The sequence below is a fragment of the Enhydra lutris genome, unplaced genomic scaffold (assembly GCF_002288905.1).
Source record: "Enhydra lutris kenyoni isolate GAN:26980312 unplaced genomic scaffold, ASM228890v2 scaffoldscaffold9, whole genome shotgun sequence".
Lineage (NCBI taxonomy): Eukaryota > Metazoa > Chordata > Mammalia > Carnivora > Mustelidae > Enhydra > Enhydra lutris.
In genome coordinates this window covers 34,532,954-34,551,919 of record NW_019154093.1, presented here as the reverse complement: position 1 = coordinate 34,551,919, position 18,966 = coordinate 34,532,954, and the positions used below count along the sequence as shown (strand labels likewise).

The 18,966-nt window shown below is 42.6% G+C and overlaps 1 protein-coding gene across 3 annotated transcripts in view; it reads right to left on the bottom strand.

Moving 5' to 3' along the window:
- Positions 1-2,402: 2,402 nt before the first annotated feature.
- LOC111143034 (phosphodiesterase 4B) overlaps positions 2,403-18,966 on the bottom strand; it is a 571,923-nt gene continuing 555,359 nt past the window's right edge. For all 3 annotated transcript variants that reach the window (XM_022496458.1, XM_022496459.1, XM_022496460.1), the window contains 8 exons: positions 15,518-15,696; positions 14,158-14,256; positions 13,848-14,012; positions 11,063-11,162; positions 9,007-9,161; positions 8,778-8,900; positions 7,886-8,068; positions 2,403-4,715 (listed from right to left, as the gene is read on the bottom strand). In XM_022496458.1, coding sequence (XP_022352166.1) covers positions 4,350-4,715; positions 7,886-8,068; positions 8,778-8,900; positions 9,007-9,161; positions 11,063-11,162; positions 13,848-14,012; positions 14,158-14,256; positions 15,518-15,696 — 1,370 coding nt within the window. In that variant the 3' untranslated portion in view covers positions 2,403-4,349. The remainder of the gene's footprint in view (positions 4,716-7,885; positions 8,069-8,777; positions 8,901-9,006; positions 9,162-11,062; positions 11,163-13,847; positions 14,013-14,157; positions 14,257-15,517; positions 15,697-18,966) is intronic.

The following is an 18,966-nucleotide window of genomic DNA, read 5'->3' as shown; positions in this document are numbered from 1 at the left end:
TAGTAAATAGAGGAGACAGGATTGAAACCCAGGCCACTTGACTCTAGAATCCATGCAATAAACCCCCCTCCTTGACTTGAACTCCATTAGGCTTTGTTCAGTAGATAAGAACTTCCATGACTTCCAACTTGTGTCAAAATAAGCCTGTGGGAAAAGGTCAAGAGAAGGCCATCCTGTGGAACTCTGACAGTTCCTGACTCTGTAAGTCAGCCTTACTCTCCCACACATTGTGTTAAGTACTAAGCTATCACCCTTGGCCTTGGCAAAGACGCCATAGTCATTTCTGCTTCCGCAGTAGCTCCCTGCCATTAGAACACTGAAATGCCATCAGAGATAAGAGAATGGGTACACTTATGGCCTCTGCTCTAGAACCAGATGATTAACTTTCTTTTAGATTGATCTTCCTTGTGGTTTTCCTGAGAACACAATTATGATTTTGTGGTCTGCAGGGCAGATGGTGAGCAACTCAGCAGACTGCAAGCTCCTGGCCTCTAGAGCTCCGTCTCACTCGTGTTTGATGCCCGGTCCCATCTCTGTACCCGAACCAGCACCAGTCCATGGTGGGCGCACAATATCTGAAGATGGTCGTCGCGCAAGAAAGCTGCTATGGCCTGAATGTTTGTGCAACCCCCGCCCCCGAAATTCATCTGTTGAAATTCCAACTCCCAAAGATGATGGTATTAGGAAGTGAGGCCTTTGGGAGCTGCTTAAGTCGTGAGGTGGGGGCTTCATGAATGGGATTAGTGTCTTCCCATAAAGGGGTCCAGAGAGATCTCCAGCCCTTTCCACCAAGCAAGGAGCCTATCTCCGGCAGCTATGATCTGGGAAGTGGGCTCTCACCAGAACTCGAGTAGGTTGGACTTCGCATCCTCTGGAACTCTGAAAAATAAACTGTTGTTTTTAAGCTGCCCAGTCTGGGGTACTTTATTATAATAGCCTGAATGGACTGACAAAAGCCTTCGCTCCAAGCATGACTCTCTCTACAGGAGCAGGAGCTCTCCACTCAGATCGCACGTAGAATTACCTGGGGAAGATTTTAAAAATCTGGTCACCAGGGCTCTTGGGAATTCAGAAAGCATCTAGGAGTGTGAGTGGAACCCAAACCTTAATATTAAAAAAATATATATATTTAGGGGTGCCTGAGTGGTTCAGTGGTTAAGCGTCTGCCTTCGACTCGGGTCATGATCCCAGGGTCCTTGGATCCAGCCCTGTATCGGACTCCCTGCTCTCTGGGAAGCCTGCTTCCCCCTCTCCCACTTCTCCTGCTTGTGTTCCCTCTCTCGCTATGTCTCTCTCTGTCAGATAAATAAATAAAATCTTTAAAAAAAATATTCTTCAGATGACTCTAATTTGCAGCAAGGATTAAAAACCATTTCTCTGTTGAAAACATACCTGCATATATTTATAAATATTTATAGCTGGAGAAATTATAAAAGTCACACCTGTGACAATGCTGAACAACTCACTTTTGTCAGTCTGTAAGAGCTCAGGGATGGTGGGTGTGGAATCAGATGTCAAAGATGGTAGCTAAGTGCTGTAAACATTAGCTCTGGAACCTGCAGGCTGACTGGGTGTGCGGTATTGGTTCATCTCACCTTTGTAAAGAAATTCAGTTAATTTTAGTTTATTGAGTGGAATTCTTCTAGAGCAGACCCACTAACTGGTTCACAAAGAGTTCCCTGTGGCTAAAGTAGTAAATGTTATCCATTGACTCATTTGCAGCCTTCCTCACCACACACACACACACACACACACACACACACACACAAAGCGCGCGCATGCGCGCGCACACACGCACGCACACGTACTTCTTAGCCTAACATTTTTTAAAGCTGATTTTAAAATTTCAACAAAGCATTGAAGTATTCTGCCTATGAAATTTATAAAGCTCTTTCCAGAAAGTAAAGCATAACCACATGATCAATAGGAGACTCCATGAATCATGGAAAAGACCACGAGAGTCAACCAGTGGTCTGTGAATGGTGCTTGAAGAGGTCTCTTCGGACCTCAGCGTCTTCGTGTGTCAAATGGATCAGTGGGACCGTCTGACTACATGAAGCTAATGTTCTGCGATTCTGTGATTCCTTTTTCTGGAGGACCCAGCCAAGTGGGAGATTTCCTGGGTTTATCTAGTAAATTAAGCTTTTCAGATTCCTTAAAGCGGTTCTGTTTGCTTCTCTGTAACCACCTCTCACATCACTGAGCTGTGCGGCTCTTTGCTAAGAACATGTGAAATGTTCTAAGCTCGGGGACTCTTTGGACACGGATTCTGAAACTTCAGTTGACAGGCTGGCCAGGCAAAGTGGTTGGTTTTCTTTGTGGGGCATGGTAGGAGAGAAGAGAAAGATCTGCTTTTGATAGGTCAGAACTAACCACCAAATAATGGGGCCTACAGTCTAATCTAATCATGCTTTTGTTTATTCACTTCATATAAAAGTCTCTTACGAATGCATCTGAGCACAATATATAATAATAATACTATAACATACATTGTGAGAAACTTTTGAAAACAATAAGATGTCCACCTGAAATAATGCAGTGTTCATAGACATACAACCCATTGGTCATGCACATTTGTGCCATTTCTTTAACTGTGAGTTACAACGCTGAACTGAAAGCGTGGGATATATTTTACAGATGGAGACTGAAGCCAATAAGAGGCCTAACAAGTGTTATCAGAAGCTTCACATTTGCATAATTTACTACATCAGTTCACATTTTATTATAAAATTCACATTGTTTTATTGTTGTTGGGTTTTTTGTTTTTTGTAATTAATTGGAACATGACATTCCTGCTTTAAGGGCAGGCAGGAGGCTTTAGCTTTAAAGTCAGTAGTTTGGGAACACTCAGAAGAACCATCTGTGAGCAAATGTAGTGTTGCTGTTTAAACCAAAGCCACGACGATAGGAAAACCCAGTTAGGACCCAACTCATGCGAACACGGATTTGGATAGAACATGGGTGAAAACTACATCCCCTTGCCCCCTACCCCTATCAAACTATACAAAAGTAAAAGCTTAGTATAAACCATTTTAGTATCGAATGTGAGAATCCTGTTTCCAAAACCGGTTCGCAAAGGGGTTGTGCAGTATGAGCAACTCAGGGAAGAGGGCTGACCATCTGAATAAAAGCCCACAGATGCCCTCACCAGGGAGGGGGTCGTATGTCTCTCTTAAGCGATGTTCAGGTTATATAATACACAATACAAAACATTACAAGAAAGGTCGCAACTCTTAGGCAGAGTTTTCTACACAAATGTAACACCACCATTGGCAGGCAATGTTAGATATATAAATTAATAACTTACAAAACATTACATTATATACATGAAGTAATAAATATACTGTTATAAACAGAAATGGAGGTGTTAGCGCAGAAGGCAGTGCAAGAGAAAGACGGCAGCGTCAAATTGGAAACGGTGTGTCGCTGGGTAGAGAGCAATGGAGGGGAGGGGACAGGATGGGGGGCGCCGTACACAGCCCAGTGGCTCAGGGCTTCCGGACACAACATGGCGCACGGCCTCACTGAGGGGAATTTTACACAGACTGTTATTGGGAATGACACGACAAACCCTTCCTACCTCTTTGTTCACTTTTATTCTGTTTGCAGCACAAAAAGTGAAGTTCTAAGAGGAGAAAAATATACTGCTCTAAGTGGGCAGACAGAGATAAGTTATACGAACAACTGTGAAGCTGGATGGGACCAGAGGGGAAGGAAGTAGAATGTGGTTAGAAGCGTATCCTTTCTATTTGCAAAAGTAACTGTAGTAAAGTGAAAGATATTGCCCAAGAAAGAAGGAAGACCGTTTTCTTTCCTTTCCTCCCCCAGAAAGAGTCAAAAAAGTTTATGTCAACTTTGAACGCTTATCTGTGTAGAAGTTGATACTAAACTCTAGGTATTCAACAGGCATTTTAAAGACGTGAAAATGTTTTACAAAAAAGGCACACAGGTTGGCAGACAAGGGGACAGGTGAGCAGATTTATAAATGAAGTTATTAATCAGTCAGTTCAGTCACTAGAGGGGACAGACTCCCAAAACTTAGTGCAGAAAAATCTCTCAGTTTTGTGTCTTCCATTTTCAAGCCATTTACTCAGGATCTGATCTTGGCCTTCAGTACCAGATAAAGCTTCAGTTCTCCACTAAGCTTGCATACAAGGCAAGTCAACCGTGGCATTTTCTGAACTGCTGTTTGCTTCATGGTCTCGCATTCTGGCTCCAAACTCAAGTAACTGGAAAGGCCACGTGGCCCTTGTCCCGTGTAGGCCTATGCCCCCATGATGGGCTGGCCCTACCATCCAGCTGGCATGCTTGTCAAAGGTGGAATGTTCATCTCCACACGGAGAAGGTGATTATGTGTCGATCGGGGACTTGTCTTCGGCCCCAGTGTCTCCATCAGTCTCTCCTAGCGTATCCCTATGGTCAGGGTCGATCACACAAAGTGTCTTTGTGCTGCTGAAATAATTATGACCCTCTCCCTCTTTGTCAGGGCCTTCGGAATCCTCCTCTTCAAGGGTCAGTTCAAACTGAAACTTCTCCATCAGACCCTGGCAGTCTCTGTTCTGCTCGTCCAGTGGTGGGGAGGGACTCTGGGGTATCATGCTCTGATACCAGTTCCTGTTATCTTCTAAAGTATCCAGAATGTCCTGGGCGTCAGGCTGCACCAGATCTGCCCAGGTCTCCCACAGTGGGTGTACGATGTAGTCGATGAAACCAACCTAGAAAAAAGGAAGGTTACACATCGATTATTATGACAGACTCCTGAAAACCAAACAAGCTCTCCTGGTTTCTAGGTAAAGAAAGAGGCACAAAAAGTCAAGAGAGATCAAGAATGATAATTCTTCTATTTGAGCATATACTATACAGTACACCCTATATATTGGGTATACTATATACATTATTGCTTTTATGTCCGCAAAGTATTGTTACGCACACTTTACAAAGGAGGAAACTGGGACCCACTGAGATGAAGTTTCTTGTCAGAGATCACAGAGCCAGTAAGTGATAGAGCTGGGACTTCGACCCAGCTCCATCTGGTTCCAAAGCCTGTGTTTGTCTCACTCTAACTGACTACTTTTCCTCTTCTGTGTGCCAGAGAAGAAGTCTGGATGTAACCCTGGCTGGGAATGACTTTGTCACCACTTGGATTCTGTGAGTCATTCTCCAAAGAAGGAAGCTCCAGGTCTAATGAGTTCTGACTCAAGATTCTTTCCCTGATAAATTTAAAATATGCCGCCGCTCCAAAATGAAGAGAAGACAGCCCCTGACGACTCTGAAATTTCTCAAGTTCCGTGGAATGTTTTTGTTTGCAGATGACTTTGGTAAAACATCTGAAGATACTTCCAGCTCCTACACAAACAAACATCCCCTCTGTGGACACGTCTGCAATTGTCTTAGATCCACAGGGTATGGTCACTTCCATCAGGAGAAAGGAGGGAAAATAAAAACAATCAAGCAGTTCCTTTGCTAGTGTTCCTGGGAATAAATACAAGGCTTATGGCTCTGTGACGGTTTATACAGGGGCCGTGCATCCTGCGTGAGCTCCTCTGTGGCCTTATGCTGACCTCCCCATTGTCGGACAAACAGGAAACACGGGGGGTGGGAGCAGGTTGTGAAAAAGAACAGGCACTAGTTGAATGAGGGACTGGAATTCCCCTGTCCTGGTCTGGGGGCTGGAGAGATGCTGGGTCCGGATTCGGAGGTAAATGAGCAAAAGCAATGTATATGCTTCCATGGGACGTGATCCTGCTCTCTTTCCACACTAGGGGGAAACTTTCCTCTTTTTTTTTTTTTTTTTAAGATTTTATTTATTTATCTGACTGAGAGAGAGAGATCACAAGTGGGCAGAGAGGCAGGCAGAGAGAGAGAGGGGGAAGCAGGCTCCCCACCGAGCAGAGAGCCCGATGGCAGGGCTCGATCCCAGAACCCTGATATCATGATCTGAGCTGAAGGCAGAGGCTTTAACCCACTGAGCCACCCAGGTACCCTGGGAAACCTTTCCTTTAACAACATTCTGGTTTTTGCCAAGTCATTTAATATATCAAAATTCATATGTGACTCTTTTATATTTATATCTACCCACATCTGTATATTTGTATCTATTATCTATTTATCATCTATCTATCTATCTCTCATTACCTTTCACCTATTGACCTTTCTATCATCTCTCTTCTCCCTCCTGATGCTTCCCTAGTCTTAACGTAACTCACACCAAAGTCAGGGACATCTCTGATCTACAGATCAGAGATCTGCAGTGAATTTGACTGCAGATATTCTAATATTTCTCTTGCTTCCATCCACTCCCTTTTCCTTCTTCATGTGTATTTAATGGATTTTTGAGACTATTTTCAAGGTGTTTTCCAGGGACCTGAAAAAACAAGCTCAAGGCATTGGAGAAAATGGAATTGGCTGAAGGCTGTGCAGTCATTTCCTTTCTTCATTTATTTTGCTTCTACTAAATGCTCAGCACTTTTTTGAATGGTAGCCTTTAGTTGCTTATTTGCTGGGCCCCGGGAGGAGAGAGCTCTACACATCCTAAGAGGACCTAGTCAAGGGCTTTATTGCCAGACAACTCAAACAATGCTTGCCGGAGCCCATCTGCGGAAAACACCAGAGTGTACCATGATGTCATGGCAACAGGGAGACCTGCCTACAGTGATTGGAGAGTGAAGAGCTCTGGGCAGAGGGCAGCTGGGTCGATCAGGAGCTGGTAAAACGAACCAGCCTCTCCACCTGATGCACTGGGAAAGTAGCTGCTGCGTCCATCTCACAAAGCTGTGTGGGGGTTCAAATAGGACGAGGTCTGCGAAAGTGTGTGGAAAACCACACAGAACACCATATAAATATAAACCATCACAGTCAATAATAAATGGGAATTATTCTAGTTAATGAATTAACTAACTAATTGTTTGAATTAAGGTCTTGGGGGATTTGAATGGGCCCTGACAACTGAACGTTAGGATGCATTTTTATAGCATATTAGAATCGTAGAGGACTTTCACAGATTGTAAACTCATTTGACTGGGACTCTTTTAAACAAAGCAACAAAATAATAACTGCAAGGGAACTTTGCATCGATATCACAAGTATATGTAAGTTTGGGGGTAGCAGGTAGTGGGAAAAGAGGATAAAACCAAAAAAAGCACTCCTCATGCTTTTGTGTTAAAGACTTGGCATAGTGTGTAGACCCATTCTTAATCAGGACTATCCAGCTCAGGCCATTTGTTGCCCTGAAAAAGAATAACATTTCAGCATGCCCTGAAGCCTTTGTAAGGATACTGATACTTTCTAGTATCAGCTAGAGGTATCTGAGGCCTTTCTGCATCCCTCTGCCTCCAGCATATTGTCCCCAGTCCTTGGCACACAGGGAATTTGTAGCTTTGGACACAATCCAAAGATGTCAGCATGTTCTCAGAGGTAGAGAAGCAACCTTGGATGGGGACACAGAATGGGGCATGGACTGTGAGGTAGAAGAGGTACAGGAATGGGATTCACTCTTGGCAGTGCACTTGATTATGGAGAGACAACAGACACAGGGCAGAGGAAGCAAGGATGAAGAGTTAAGCACCTGGATAAGGACAGGGATAAGAGAAATCTGGAGGGATGGGGAGGAGGAAACAGCTCTGAGTTCAGGCAGCTGGATTTGCTAAGGTCACAGATAGCTCTCTAAACTGCTAGAGAATACACAGACCGAACTTTGATGAGTTTCCGAGGACGGCTTTGCCTCTACCCTATGAAACTGAGAGTAATGGAGAAGGCAAATGAGTCACAAATAGAATGGAACTACAAATGGGTTGTTGCTTCCGTCTAACCTCAGGAGTTAGATCGAACCCCCCAGTTCTACAATCAGCAGAGTTCACAGAAACTTTGAAAATTTCGTATTAGATACCTGGGATTTTTCCACAGAAGCCGTATGCTTGTCACACATGGGGCTAATCTCCATTCCCCTCTCTCGCTCTTTGTCTCCCTGCTGGAAAAATTCCTCCATGATGCGGTCTGTCCACTGCCGATACAATTCCAGGGACTTGGTGGGGTTGCTCAGGTCTGCACAGTGTACCATGTTGCGAAGGACCTGGAATCATCAAGTTTTGAAAAATCCCATAAAATACAGTGTAAATACTACCAGAACATCTCATGCCTCTTGTACTAGTACATTTGGTACCAAACCCGAGAATGTTTTAGTTGCATTATAATTGTGGTGTGTGCACCAAAAATCCTCTTATAGTGACGCTGGCCAGACTTGGTTATTTACCATTATAGGAGTCCTGAAAGGGCAAATGTGTGTCTTCTCAGATTGACAGTCATTGAATGTAAAAATTGGAAGGGACATTAGAGGTCAAATGCTGCCATCACTTCCCTTCCCCAGTTTGGAAAAAATGCAAAGAATTACTCAAAGTAGATGTCTTCATATTTTCCACTTGTGGAAAGAGACCAGCTGATGGCAGTTTATATAATCAAAACAGACCTAACAATCTTCAAGTCGATGGGATTTATATCTAAAAGCGAGCTTTTGGGACCCACAGTCACGTAACCACTATTACAAGTGAATTTTGCCATTTATTTTTAGAACTCAGCCCAATTCAATAAATAGGGTTATGTTTTTCTTCATAAATTTGAGGATAAACTTGAATGTCCATTTTCCTTAGCTTATTCTGAAAATAAGCCCAAGTTTTAATAATAACCAGATACGCGGCTAACTGAACCAATGTTTGTTTTTATTTTCCAACTGTTGGTTTAGTTTGGTTTGGCTTTGCGGTAAATCAAAGGCTTTCATCAAATACCTGTATACGATCCGTGTAGTTGTCCAGGAGAAGAACACCAGAACTTGTAACTTTCTTTGTTTCTACCATTGTCTTCAGGTCTGCCAGCAGGCTCATATGTTTGGACATATCAGTTGCTAACACCTAGGGTAAAAGGAAAATGAAACTCTCAGGAGACTTATCAGAGAGAATGGTGTTTCTCTTCCTGGGAAGGGAAAGGTAAGTGAAGGATGTAGAAAGGAAGTCTTACCATGTCGATAACCATTTTCCTGAGCGTCTGGCGCTGCTTCTTGGTGAGGTTCTGGAAGATGTCACAGTGCTCTTCCTGCAGCAGTTTGAAACCCACAGCAAGGTGATGGTTTTCCAACACAGATTCATCATTATACATCAAAGCGAGTTCTGAATCTAATAAACAAGGGAAAATGATGACTTAATAAGAAAGGGATACAATTCTAATGTTGGCATAACTTCAGTGTGAAATCAGATCCAGTTCTCTCCAAATTAAGTCAGGAACCAAGACCCACATGTCATTTCTCATCAGAGAAAGTTTCCCTTTTCAAGGGGAAGTAGTCCTTTCCCAAGCCAAACATGCTTGTCGTAGATATTGGTGCATAAGCTTTCTCTTTGACTAAAATTCATGGTATTTTAAAATCCTTTTTCTCCTTCTTCATTTCATATGAAGAATTTAACATTAGGTAAGTGCACTTCCGAGCAACCCTATTTTTATCTCAGTTTGTAATTTCCTTTATGTCTTCACACATTTTGTGCTTTAGAAAGGAATAAACTAAAAATACCACTAAACTTTATTATATGTATTAGGACTTTCAAACCATTTCACTTTTTTATAGATTCCCCAGTCCTGTCCCTTTTGACTTTTTGATTTTTCAAAGATGATAATAGTGTCAGTGTGAAATTTTTGTTTTGTCCAAATAATTTAGCTCTTTGGAGTTTTCTACAAATATGGTGACAAAACACTAATAATTTTTTAGAATAATCTTGACATCAGAGTTTCTGTCCTCTGGCCCTATATGTCAGAAATAGCAATATCTGGAAACCTAAATGACAGCTTCCAGCCTGCCATTCACAGAAGAAGCACAGACATCTTTTGTTAGGCAGAGCCGTGGTCTGCACTGGACAATATGGTCAACAAATTCCGGAGGGAACATTTTTCTCTTAAGAAAGAATAATAGCCAAGTGATGGTGACAGGTTACTCATTGCAGATATTGTCACTCATATACCATTGCTTTAACTGTGTTCTTCGTGTTACATCCTCAGAACGCATGGCAGGATATATGAAGACACTTCAGCACGCCTGCCCCGTTCACCCTGTGATCAATCCCAGATCTGCAAACTAGATTTCTGTGTTCTAGTGCTATCGGTGGCTGCAGCAGAAAGACCATTTTTTCTCTGTGAAGCTACTGGCCGGTATATGGATCGATTTGTGACATACACTATGCCCGCTGATACAATCCAATAGCCAAGTAGTTGCCCGAAGTTTATACTCTTTCGGTAGAAGAACAAGGTTAAAAAATCAATCTACCCCACATCTAGATCATGCAGATATTTTGACGATTATGTAGGATAGGGACTCTTTTATAGTAAGGAGCTCAAATATTTCTATAAAACCATCAGCACTTGAAATTAATGATGACCACAACTGGATAGCCAATATTCTCAGAAGAAAAAAGTACTGAGATTTTTAGCCTTTAGAAATAGTGCACTAACTGAGAAAATTCACGGACTTCATTAGCATGGATACTAAACATTTTCAGCACGACAAAATCGTTGAGTATAGCTTGGGATCCTAAGGCTGGACCAGCACCCAATGTCACTGGGGTCATCTTCCCTAGTATAGACCAAGCATTCCAGCGCTTTCTTTGGAATCTTACTTCTCTCTGGAGATTCCATGCTCATTTGGGCCTCTTTCCTTAGTAGAGAGGGACACCAGTGGGTCACCATGTTCTGTGTGAGAGTCCTGCATAACACTGAAAATCATTATCGTGTTAGCCCCAAGCCTTTTCTTGTCCTTACTGAATAATTCCACATCTGTTACTCTTTTCTCATGTATTGTATTTTCCAACTGTTGAGTACTTTTTATGGCTCCCCTCTGACCCTTTCCAAGTTCTCCATGCCGCTAGCTCAAAAATAGTGTTGCCAGACTGGACACATTATCCAGGAAATTTCTGACCAGCCTGAGTGGAATGGAAAGATTACCTCATTATTACCCTTATTATCATCCATAATGAAAACATGGGGGGGGGGAAGTGAAGCAATGAATCATACAGTTATCTAGTAGTGAACTCACTTGTGTTGATGAGAAACTGGTTGGAGACTCCAGGGTGATCAACGTCATGGATAGCAGCTGCAAAAATGGCGGCCAGAATTTCCAAATCGGTGAAGACAGCCTGTCGAGCAAAACGAGCACATTTAACTCCATGTCCCATTGGCCTATCACGTGTATTCAGCTTCACATTAAAGAATCCCATTTCAGGGGTGTCTGGGTGGCTCAGTGGGTTAAAGCCTCTGCCTTCGGCTCAGGTCATGATCCCAGGGTCCTGGGATTGAGTCCCGTATCGGGCTCTCTGCTCAGCGGGGAGCCTGCTTCCCCCTCTCTCTCTGCCTGCCTCTCTGCCTACTTGTGATCGCTCTCTCTCTGTGTCAAATAAGTAAATAAAATCTTTTTTTAAGAAAGGCTATTTCTTGTTTTGTCTTTCTTTTTTTCCCTTTATTTTATTTTTATGTTTCTTAAATTCCACATACGAGTGAAATCATGAGGTATCTCTGTCTTTCTCTGACTGACTTATTTCCCTTAGCATGATACTCTCTGGCTCCATCCATGTTGTTGCCAATGGCAAGATTTTGTTCTTTTTTATGGCTGAATAATATGCCATTGTATGTATATAAAAGTCTATTTCTTGGGGCACCTGGGTGGCTCAGTGGGTTAAAGCCTCTGCCTTCGGCTCAGGTCATGATCCCAGGGTCCTGGGATCGAGCCCTGCATCGGGCTCTCTGCTCAGCAGAGAGCCTGCTTCCTCCTCTCTCTCTCTGCCTGCCTCTCTGCCTACTTGTGATCTCTGTCAAATAAATAAATAAAATCTTTAAAAAAAAAAAAAAGTATCCCATTTCATTCTTGTTGGGAGAAGGACTGTTTGCTGATGTACATAATGTTTCAATGCACTAACTGAATGGGGATTCTATCCATCATCATAAGGTCTAATGTGAAAGGAATGATGGCGGAAGCCCATGCCCACATCAAGCTTATGGGAAGGCATTAGCACCGTGCTCATGATGAGTGACCAGGTAGAGCCTGATGTTTGTTTCTTGGGTAAGTGGTGTGGCAGAACGGTGCTTATGTAACACAAGCACATACAAGTCAAAAAAGCAAGTCAGACTGGCTCTTCCCTGAGATATAACAACATTCATGTTTCCAGGCTGAGTAACTTAGAGAAGAAAGGCTAAATTCCAAACTCGTAAGACTGGCAATAAATTATTTTCCAAGGCTTTTAGCTTCAGAAATAATTTATTATGTAGGGTGGAGAGAAGCTTTCAGGTATTCATTCATTCATTCATTCATTCATCCACTCCTCTAATTCCTACCCACTGAATGTTTACCATGGGCAAGATCTGAGAACATCCCTAAGAAGTGGAACTTGTGCCCTACTGCTCCAACTCCCTCATGCCATGCCGTGAAGCTCTTCTGCCCCCACTTGTCCACCAACACTTAAACCTAGTATTTGTGTAGGTGTATATTCCTTCTGACTAAAAGGACTTTCTCTGACTTTAATGTTTTTCTTCATCCTCTGTGATTACTTAAATCTGATCCTTCAAATGCCAGGTTAGTGTCCACCTCTCCTGTGAAGGGTAACTGCTCAAGGACACGTTAAGCTCTCCCTCCTCTAAACACGTGTGGCCCCCGGTGGTCAATTTCTGGCTCCACGATAGGTAACCTATCAGTAACAGCAGGTAGTTGATGAACAGTGTTGGCCCACTCTATAATCCTTAGACAGAACATACAAATAACAGTTTCTCTCCTTCAGGGGATAAAACAGCCTCAGCTCCATCTCACTTTCCCATCTTCTTGGATTTCTTTTCTCAGGAAATATGGAGCCCAGACAACAGTGCTGTGGCCAGTTTAATCCTTCTTCACCTTCCCAATCTGGTGGAGCTGGATAGGGGTTGGCAAGCCCCCTTCTGAAGTGAGCGTACACATTTTGGAAGGACCTGACTCCTGCTGCTGTATGTCAAAGATATGGCTACTACTATCGGTGCATGGAAATGCATTAATCTACTAAGGAAGGAGTCACAGCCACCTTCTAGCAAGATGTCTAGCAAAACGGAACATGGTTTCCCTCTGCTTCAGCATTATTAATTCTAGATATTCAGTTACTTTTTCAACCCACAGAATCAGTTTTATGAATTCTTAGGAGAATAAGCCTATGGATGTTTATTCTCAATAGGAACCATACAGGATATCTTATATTTCTGTGCTATGCAACACAGTGTTTGGGGTGGTATAGGCAATTCAGATCAGTATATGCATACTGAAAATAAACTACATACTAGATGCTGAACTGGACACTTATTAGATACTGGAGACACAATGAAAAATAAAGCACCCTGGGGGCACCTGGGTGGCTTATTTGGTTAAGTGTCTGACTCTTGATTTCGGCTCAGGTCATGATCTCAGGATCCAGGGACTGAGCCCTGGGTCAGGCTCCGCACTCAGCGGGCAGTCTGCTTGAGATTCTTTCTCTCCTTCCCCCTCTGTCCCTTCCCCACTTGTGCGCACACACACACTCTCTCTCTCTCTCAAATAAATAAATCTTAAAAAAATAAAGCACCTAGTTAATTGCTTGATAATGAAACAATTTTGAATGTAAGAGACATATAGAGAGAGTTGCTCTGATATTCAAAAGCAGCCTAAGTAGAAATGTCGTTCATTTTTATTAGCAACCCAATGGATGGATGCCACGCATCATAAAGAACTGGTTCAAACACGTGCCATTATTTCTGTAAATACAATACATGTGGTACATAGCACTTTTTAGAAGAGGATGGGCAGGTATGCAAAACAGATCATAACTACTCACATCTAGTGCTGGCGTAGAAAGGAGAACATGGGTTGACTGGGCTACATCAGCAGCGTGTAGGCTGTTATGATATGCCACATCAGAATGGTAATGGTCTTCTAAAGTCATCATGTAGGTTACAAATGTATCAGATGAGATTTTGAATGTCTTGAGGAGATCTCTTTCCTATGCAGTAAAATGGATTAGAAAATAAATAAGTGGATGTCCAAAAATGAGGAAAAAGTCAAATCAGGAAAATAAACTGGGATGGGAAAAAAAAATCATAAAGAGCCATCAAATTCAATAGGAAGTCTCTCTCCTTTTTACTCACCTGGAATATGGCATACATGATGCAGGTGAGGGGCCTGTTGTGGGAATAGCCAGCCACATTGAAGATGTTAAGGCCCCATTTGTTCAGGTCTTCCAGCTCCTGTCACCAAAATTAGAGGAATTTAGGAACAAGGCCAGTTTTGTTAGCATGTCTCATTATTTTTATTGAGTTTTTGGAGAATGGTTAGCTAAGTCATTGGAGTGTCTATATAGAGTGTTCTAGTTGCATGAAAATTTGAATATGGAATGGCCTAGGAGGTTGGGGGTCCTCTTCATTTTTGTTGTAAGTTTCTGTATATTTTGTCAGAAAAGGGAGAGTGTGTGTCTAATACATAGATCTAGTTGCTGACCTTTATATGCTACACATCAGTCTTCAACCAAGTTGCTTTCCAAGATAGCTCAAGTGGCTGGGGGTCCCTCCACCTTCATTTCCCTGACTCTCCTCTTCCCTGATCACTGGCCCATTAGTAACAGCTAGAAAACCATCTTGGGGGAACTCTTTTGCCCTTTGGTTATGATCACAAAGGGCCAGGTCGGGGAAACTCAGTTGCTAGAATGTGTGGAAGTCAACCCTAATTTAGTGTAAAAGGTCATGAAGAATACCAGCCATGGATTATTCTATCTTAGAGCTCTTGGGCCACAGATAGACCTGGGAGAAACATTATCCAGTCCTGTGCTCTAGGATTATTCCAGGATTATCTGATTAAAGGAATAATTTATTCCATTCTGAATTCTTGCCCGGAACAAGGGATCTAGGCTCTCTCCAGAGGCCTGCCCCTTGCTCTAATGGCATCTCTCAGAAAGCCTCACTGAATGTCCAAAGTTTGCTCACAGCGAGCTCATTTCCTATTGACACAAGGCTGTGAGGACTTCAGTGGTCACCTTAGGTGGCCCCCTAGGGGACGTGTGAATTTTTTCTGTGCCTCCCTCCACTGGTGGGGTTTGGGCTGTGAGTCAGTGCTGTCAACCTCTCTCCTTTCTTCTCTAGCTCTGCCAGTCAGTGCAGATTTTCCAACTAGTCCTTGGCATCTAGTCCCGGATCTGTTCTCTATGACAATTCATTCCTGTCTCCTGGCCGCCCAGAGTGACTTCTCCCAGTGGGCCTTTGGTAGGAATCTCATTCTCAAGGAACTCCCATTTACAAATCCAACTCCGAATAAAAAAATACAGGTCTTTTGTTGTAGGAAAAGGGTCTCGAATTTGGTGCCCAGCAATGGACAAAGGGGCCACCCCAGCCCTTCTCACCATATACTCTAGTCGTAAAGCTACAGTGATCGCTGCTATTTTCTAGCAGATCGTGTCGGGCAGCCGCCTGCCATAGAGCAGAGAGCTGCGTGCACACGCCCCCGGCTCAGACATACCTTGGCCAGATGATCTTCATTTTCCGTGTTGACGCCAAAGCGTGAGATGCTTGTATTGTTCAAGCTCGAACTATGCATCAGTTTTTTCACGCCACTTATCTGGGTCATGAGCTGTTGCTTTTTCTTCTTCTCTCGGTCCTTCTGGGTGGGAGATGGAATCTCCACATCGTTCTGCTTGTCTACAACAAGTGGAGACATTTTTCAGCCCCCGAGTGCCAATGAGAACCCACTGCAGTGTCCAAAACTACATCTAATGTCCTTTAATGGATTTTACGTCTGATAAAGGACTGTCCTACATCATCTCACTTGACCTCCAGGACGATCCTGTGAGGGGGATGGGAGAAATGGGACAATTTTTTTCACTTCACTTTACTGCTAAACAACCTGAGGCCCAAAGGAGTGAAATAAGTTGTCCAAGCAGGACAGGTAGGACTCAAACCTCCACCTTCTATCTGTTGTGTAATTTAGAATTATGCTTCTATATTTTCCAGGTAGGGCAATGATATGTATATGTAGATTTTTTTACTTGAATAACTTTTATGTCTGTGTAATAGAAAAGGTTCGTGCAGCCAGGCCCAGGTTAATAAAAAAAGGCTTTATGTTCTGCTTTTTAAAAAAATCATATATTTTTATATTTGTATTTTTTTAATTAAAAAAAATCCCAACAACTTTAACTGGTTATAACTTGTCATTCAGTTTAGATGAGCAGTCTGTACATTAGAGAAATAAATGGTTTACAATCTTCAAATAACGACGTTAAGCCTTGGCTTATTACCACCATTTGAGGTTCAGAGGAAAAGTATATCAGTTTTACTTCATGCTTTATTTTTATTCATTCTACTAATTAATAATAAACAGTGCCTCTCGTTTGTCACAGGCATTAAATTTATTAAAATATTTATGCTTATTAAATATGTATGCTTATGTCATTTCATCATTTAAAAAATTCTGCTACAGGGGTGCCTGGGTGCCTCAGTCGGTTAAGCGGCTGCCTTTGGCTCAGGTCATGATCCCAGGGTTCTGGGATCGAGCCCCACATCGGGCTCCCTGCTCAGCGGCGGACAGCCTGCTTCTCCCTCCCGTCTGCCTGCCACTCTGCCTACTTGTGCTCTCTCTCTCTCTGACAAATAAATAAAATCTTTAAAGAAAAAAAAAAACCTCTGCTACAACAAGGTAACAGCAGAGTTACGATTAGCGACGAAAACATCTATCTTCTCGTAGAAGCTCTTCCTTCTGTATCAGGCTATTAAAAGTATCAGTAGCCAAATATCCCATTTCATTCCACAGGGGCCTTTATCCTGAGTCCCTCTGAAAAGTGCATTAACTTTTTCCAGCCACAGGGATGCCTGTGAGTTCCTGGAGGCAATCACTTACTAAACTGCTTTAACAGCTACCTCACTAAACTAAATCACACCCTATGACTGAAAGAGTTAATGCAGTGCTCGGAAGTTCCTACGTATATCTCTGCTTGTTAGAGTAAAAATTGGGACAAAGACGACTTCTCCATTAGAAAATGACATGTTTCCAGATGGCATGCTGGGACCTAGACTATTTGCTTTCCACTCTTGCAAGATGATGGCACAGGTCTCATGTTTTCCCCAGAGACCTCCGTCACAGAGACCTCCGTCTGCTCCTAGGTCCCTGTGGACAACGCATCAAAGCCAAACAAACACAGGGAGACCGGAGCAGGGGACTGGACACCTCAGCACCTGGAGCAAGGCTAGTCTCTATCCCTAGCATCCCTGTGTTCTCTGTAGGCACCCACAAGCTCTGAGCCTCATCAGTCTATGACTTTTGCCTAGGGAGGAATCTTAGTGGTCATTTCAATTGGTTTAGGGGTTTCCAACCTGCTTCAGCATCAGAAGCACCCAGGGAACTTTAGAAAAAAGACAGATTGATGAGCCCTACCCAGTCCTACTGAATCAGTATGTTTCGGAAAGCTTCCTAAATGTCTCTGATGATCAGAGCCAGGTTTGGGAACCAATAATAATCCCACACTCTCACTTTTCGGATGAAGTCAGCAATTTGTCCAAGCTCAAAGGGCAATTTATTCAACAGATATTTATTTTGCAATTACTCAGCTCCAGACACAGTGACTTAATAGCAGAGAAACCAAGCCTTGAGGTTCCTGTTAAAAATTTCTTTCTGGTCTCACAACCTCTGGCAAAAAATACTATATATTATATTGTTTCTGACATTACTTTTCCCTCTGTCGCTTCACTTGGAATAATTGTAATTTTCTGCTAAAACGAAAGGTCACAGTAGCTTTTGTCTTTCCTGACTCTGTTCTTTACCATTCCTCATGTCTGGTTATCTAAGAGGCTGTCAGATTCCCCTAGGCCACTGTAGATAGAGAAACCTCTAGTGGGCCTACCAGCTTTCCTCCGTGTTAACTAACGATTCTTTGCAACAGCCAGTAATTGAGCTGAACCACTACCGTGTCTGGAACATTACAGTAAAGAAGAAAGCCATTATTCACAGACAGCACCAAGTTGACATTAATGGGTGTTTCCCTATACAGGCAGGAGCTGGAACCACTGATGGGTTTCCCTATTCTGAATTTCCTCTGTTAAAAGAGTACCAGTGCATTGCGGAAATAATCTGAAACACAGACTCAGAGAATCACCATGAACACTTAGCAAATTGACATTCCCAGGATGGCTAGAATACAGTGGGGAAACAGTGAGCTGGCATAAGGCAAAGAAACAAACAAACAAACAAAAAACAAATGCAAAATATGGTCACGTCAAAACTTTGTTAGTGGCCTAATTTGAAGTGTTTTTCTTACTAGAGCTCAGCGCTTAATCCTGCAAAATTTCTAAATTCTTTTCCTTGAATCTTTGAAATTCTGTGTTTTAGCCTTTGAGATGTAGTCAGGGATTTACAAGAATGAGTCTTCTCTGTTTGTGAAAATACTTAACTAAATTATAATACCGTATCTAAAAATCTTGCTTCGGCTGTGCTCCCTGCCTGCAGATCCTGCTTTACTTCCTCCTGGGCCAGCAACCTGGAGCTCATTATCATGTAAGAGCATCAGTAAGTACCTTCTTTGGTAAATGGACTCCTGCCTGCCTTTCAACTTGTCCATCTAGACACCATCCTCTTAGATGGAAAAAGCACAAGTTTCCCAGATCTTTGGAGTAAGGGATTCCCTCCTTCCCAGATGACACATTTTAACATTCAATGACTCTTAGTGCAAAAATGCTCTTTAATTTTAACTTAAAGCACTGAGGTTTTTCCCATTTTTTGCTCACTGAGATGGCTGCCATGCTCTGACAAAATTCTTTTATATTACTGGGAAAGGCTAAAAACATATTTTATGTTTAGGTTCAACAATCATGGTTCCTAAAGATATCGCTCCAGAAGAATATAGCTATTACTTAAATGCCCTTTAATGTGATTCTTTTATATGGTCTGAGTTCCTAACAACCTTCTTTCCTAATTAAGGA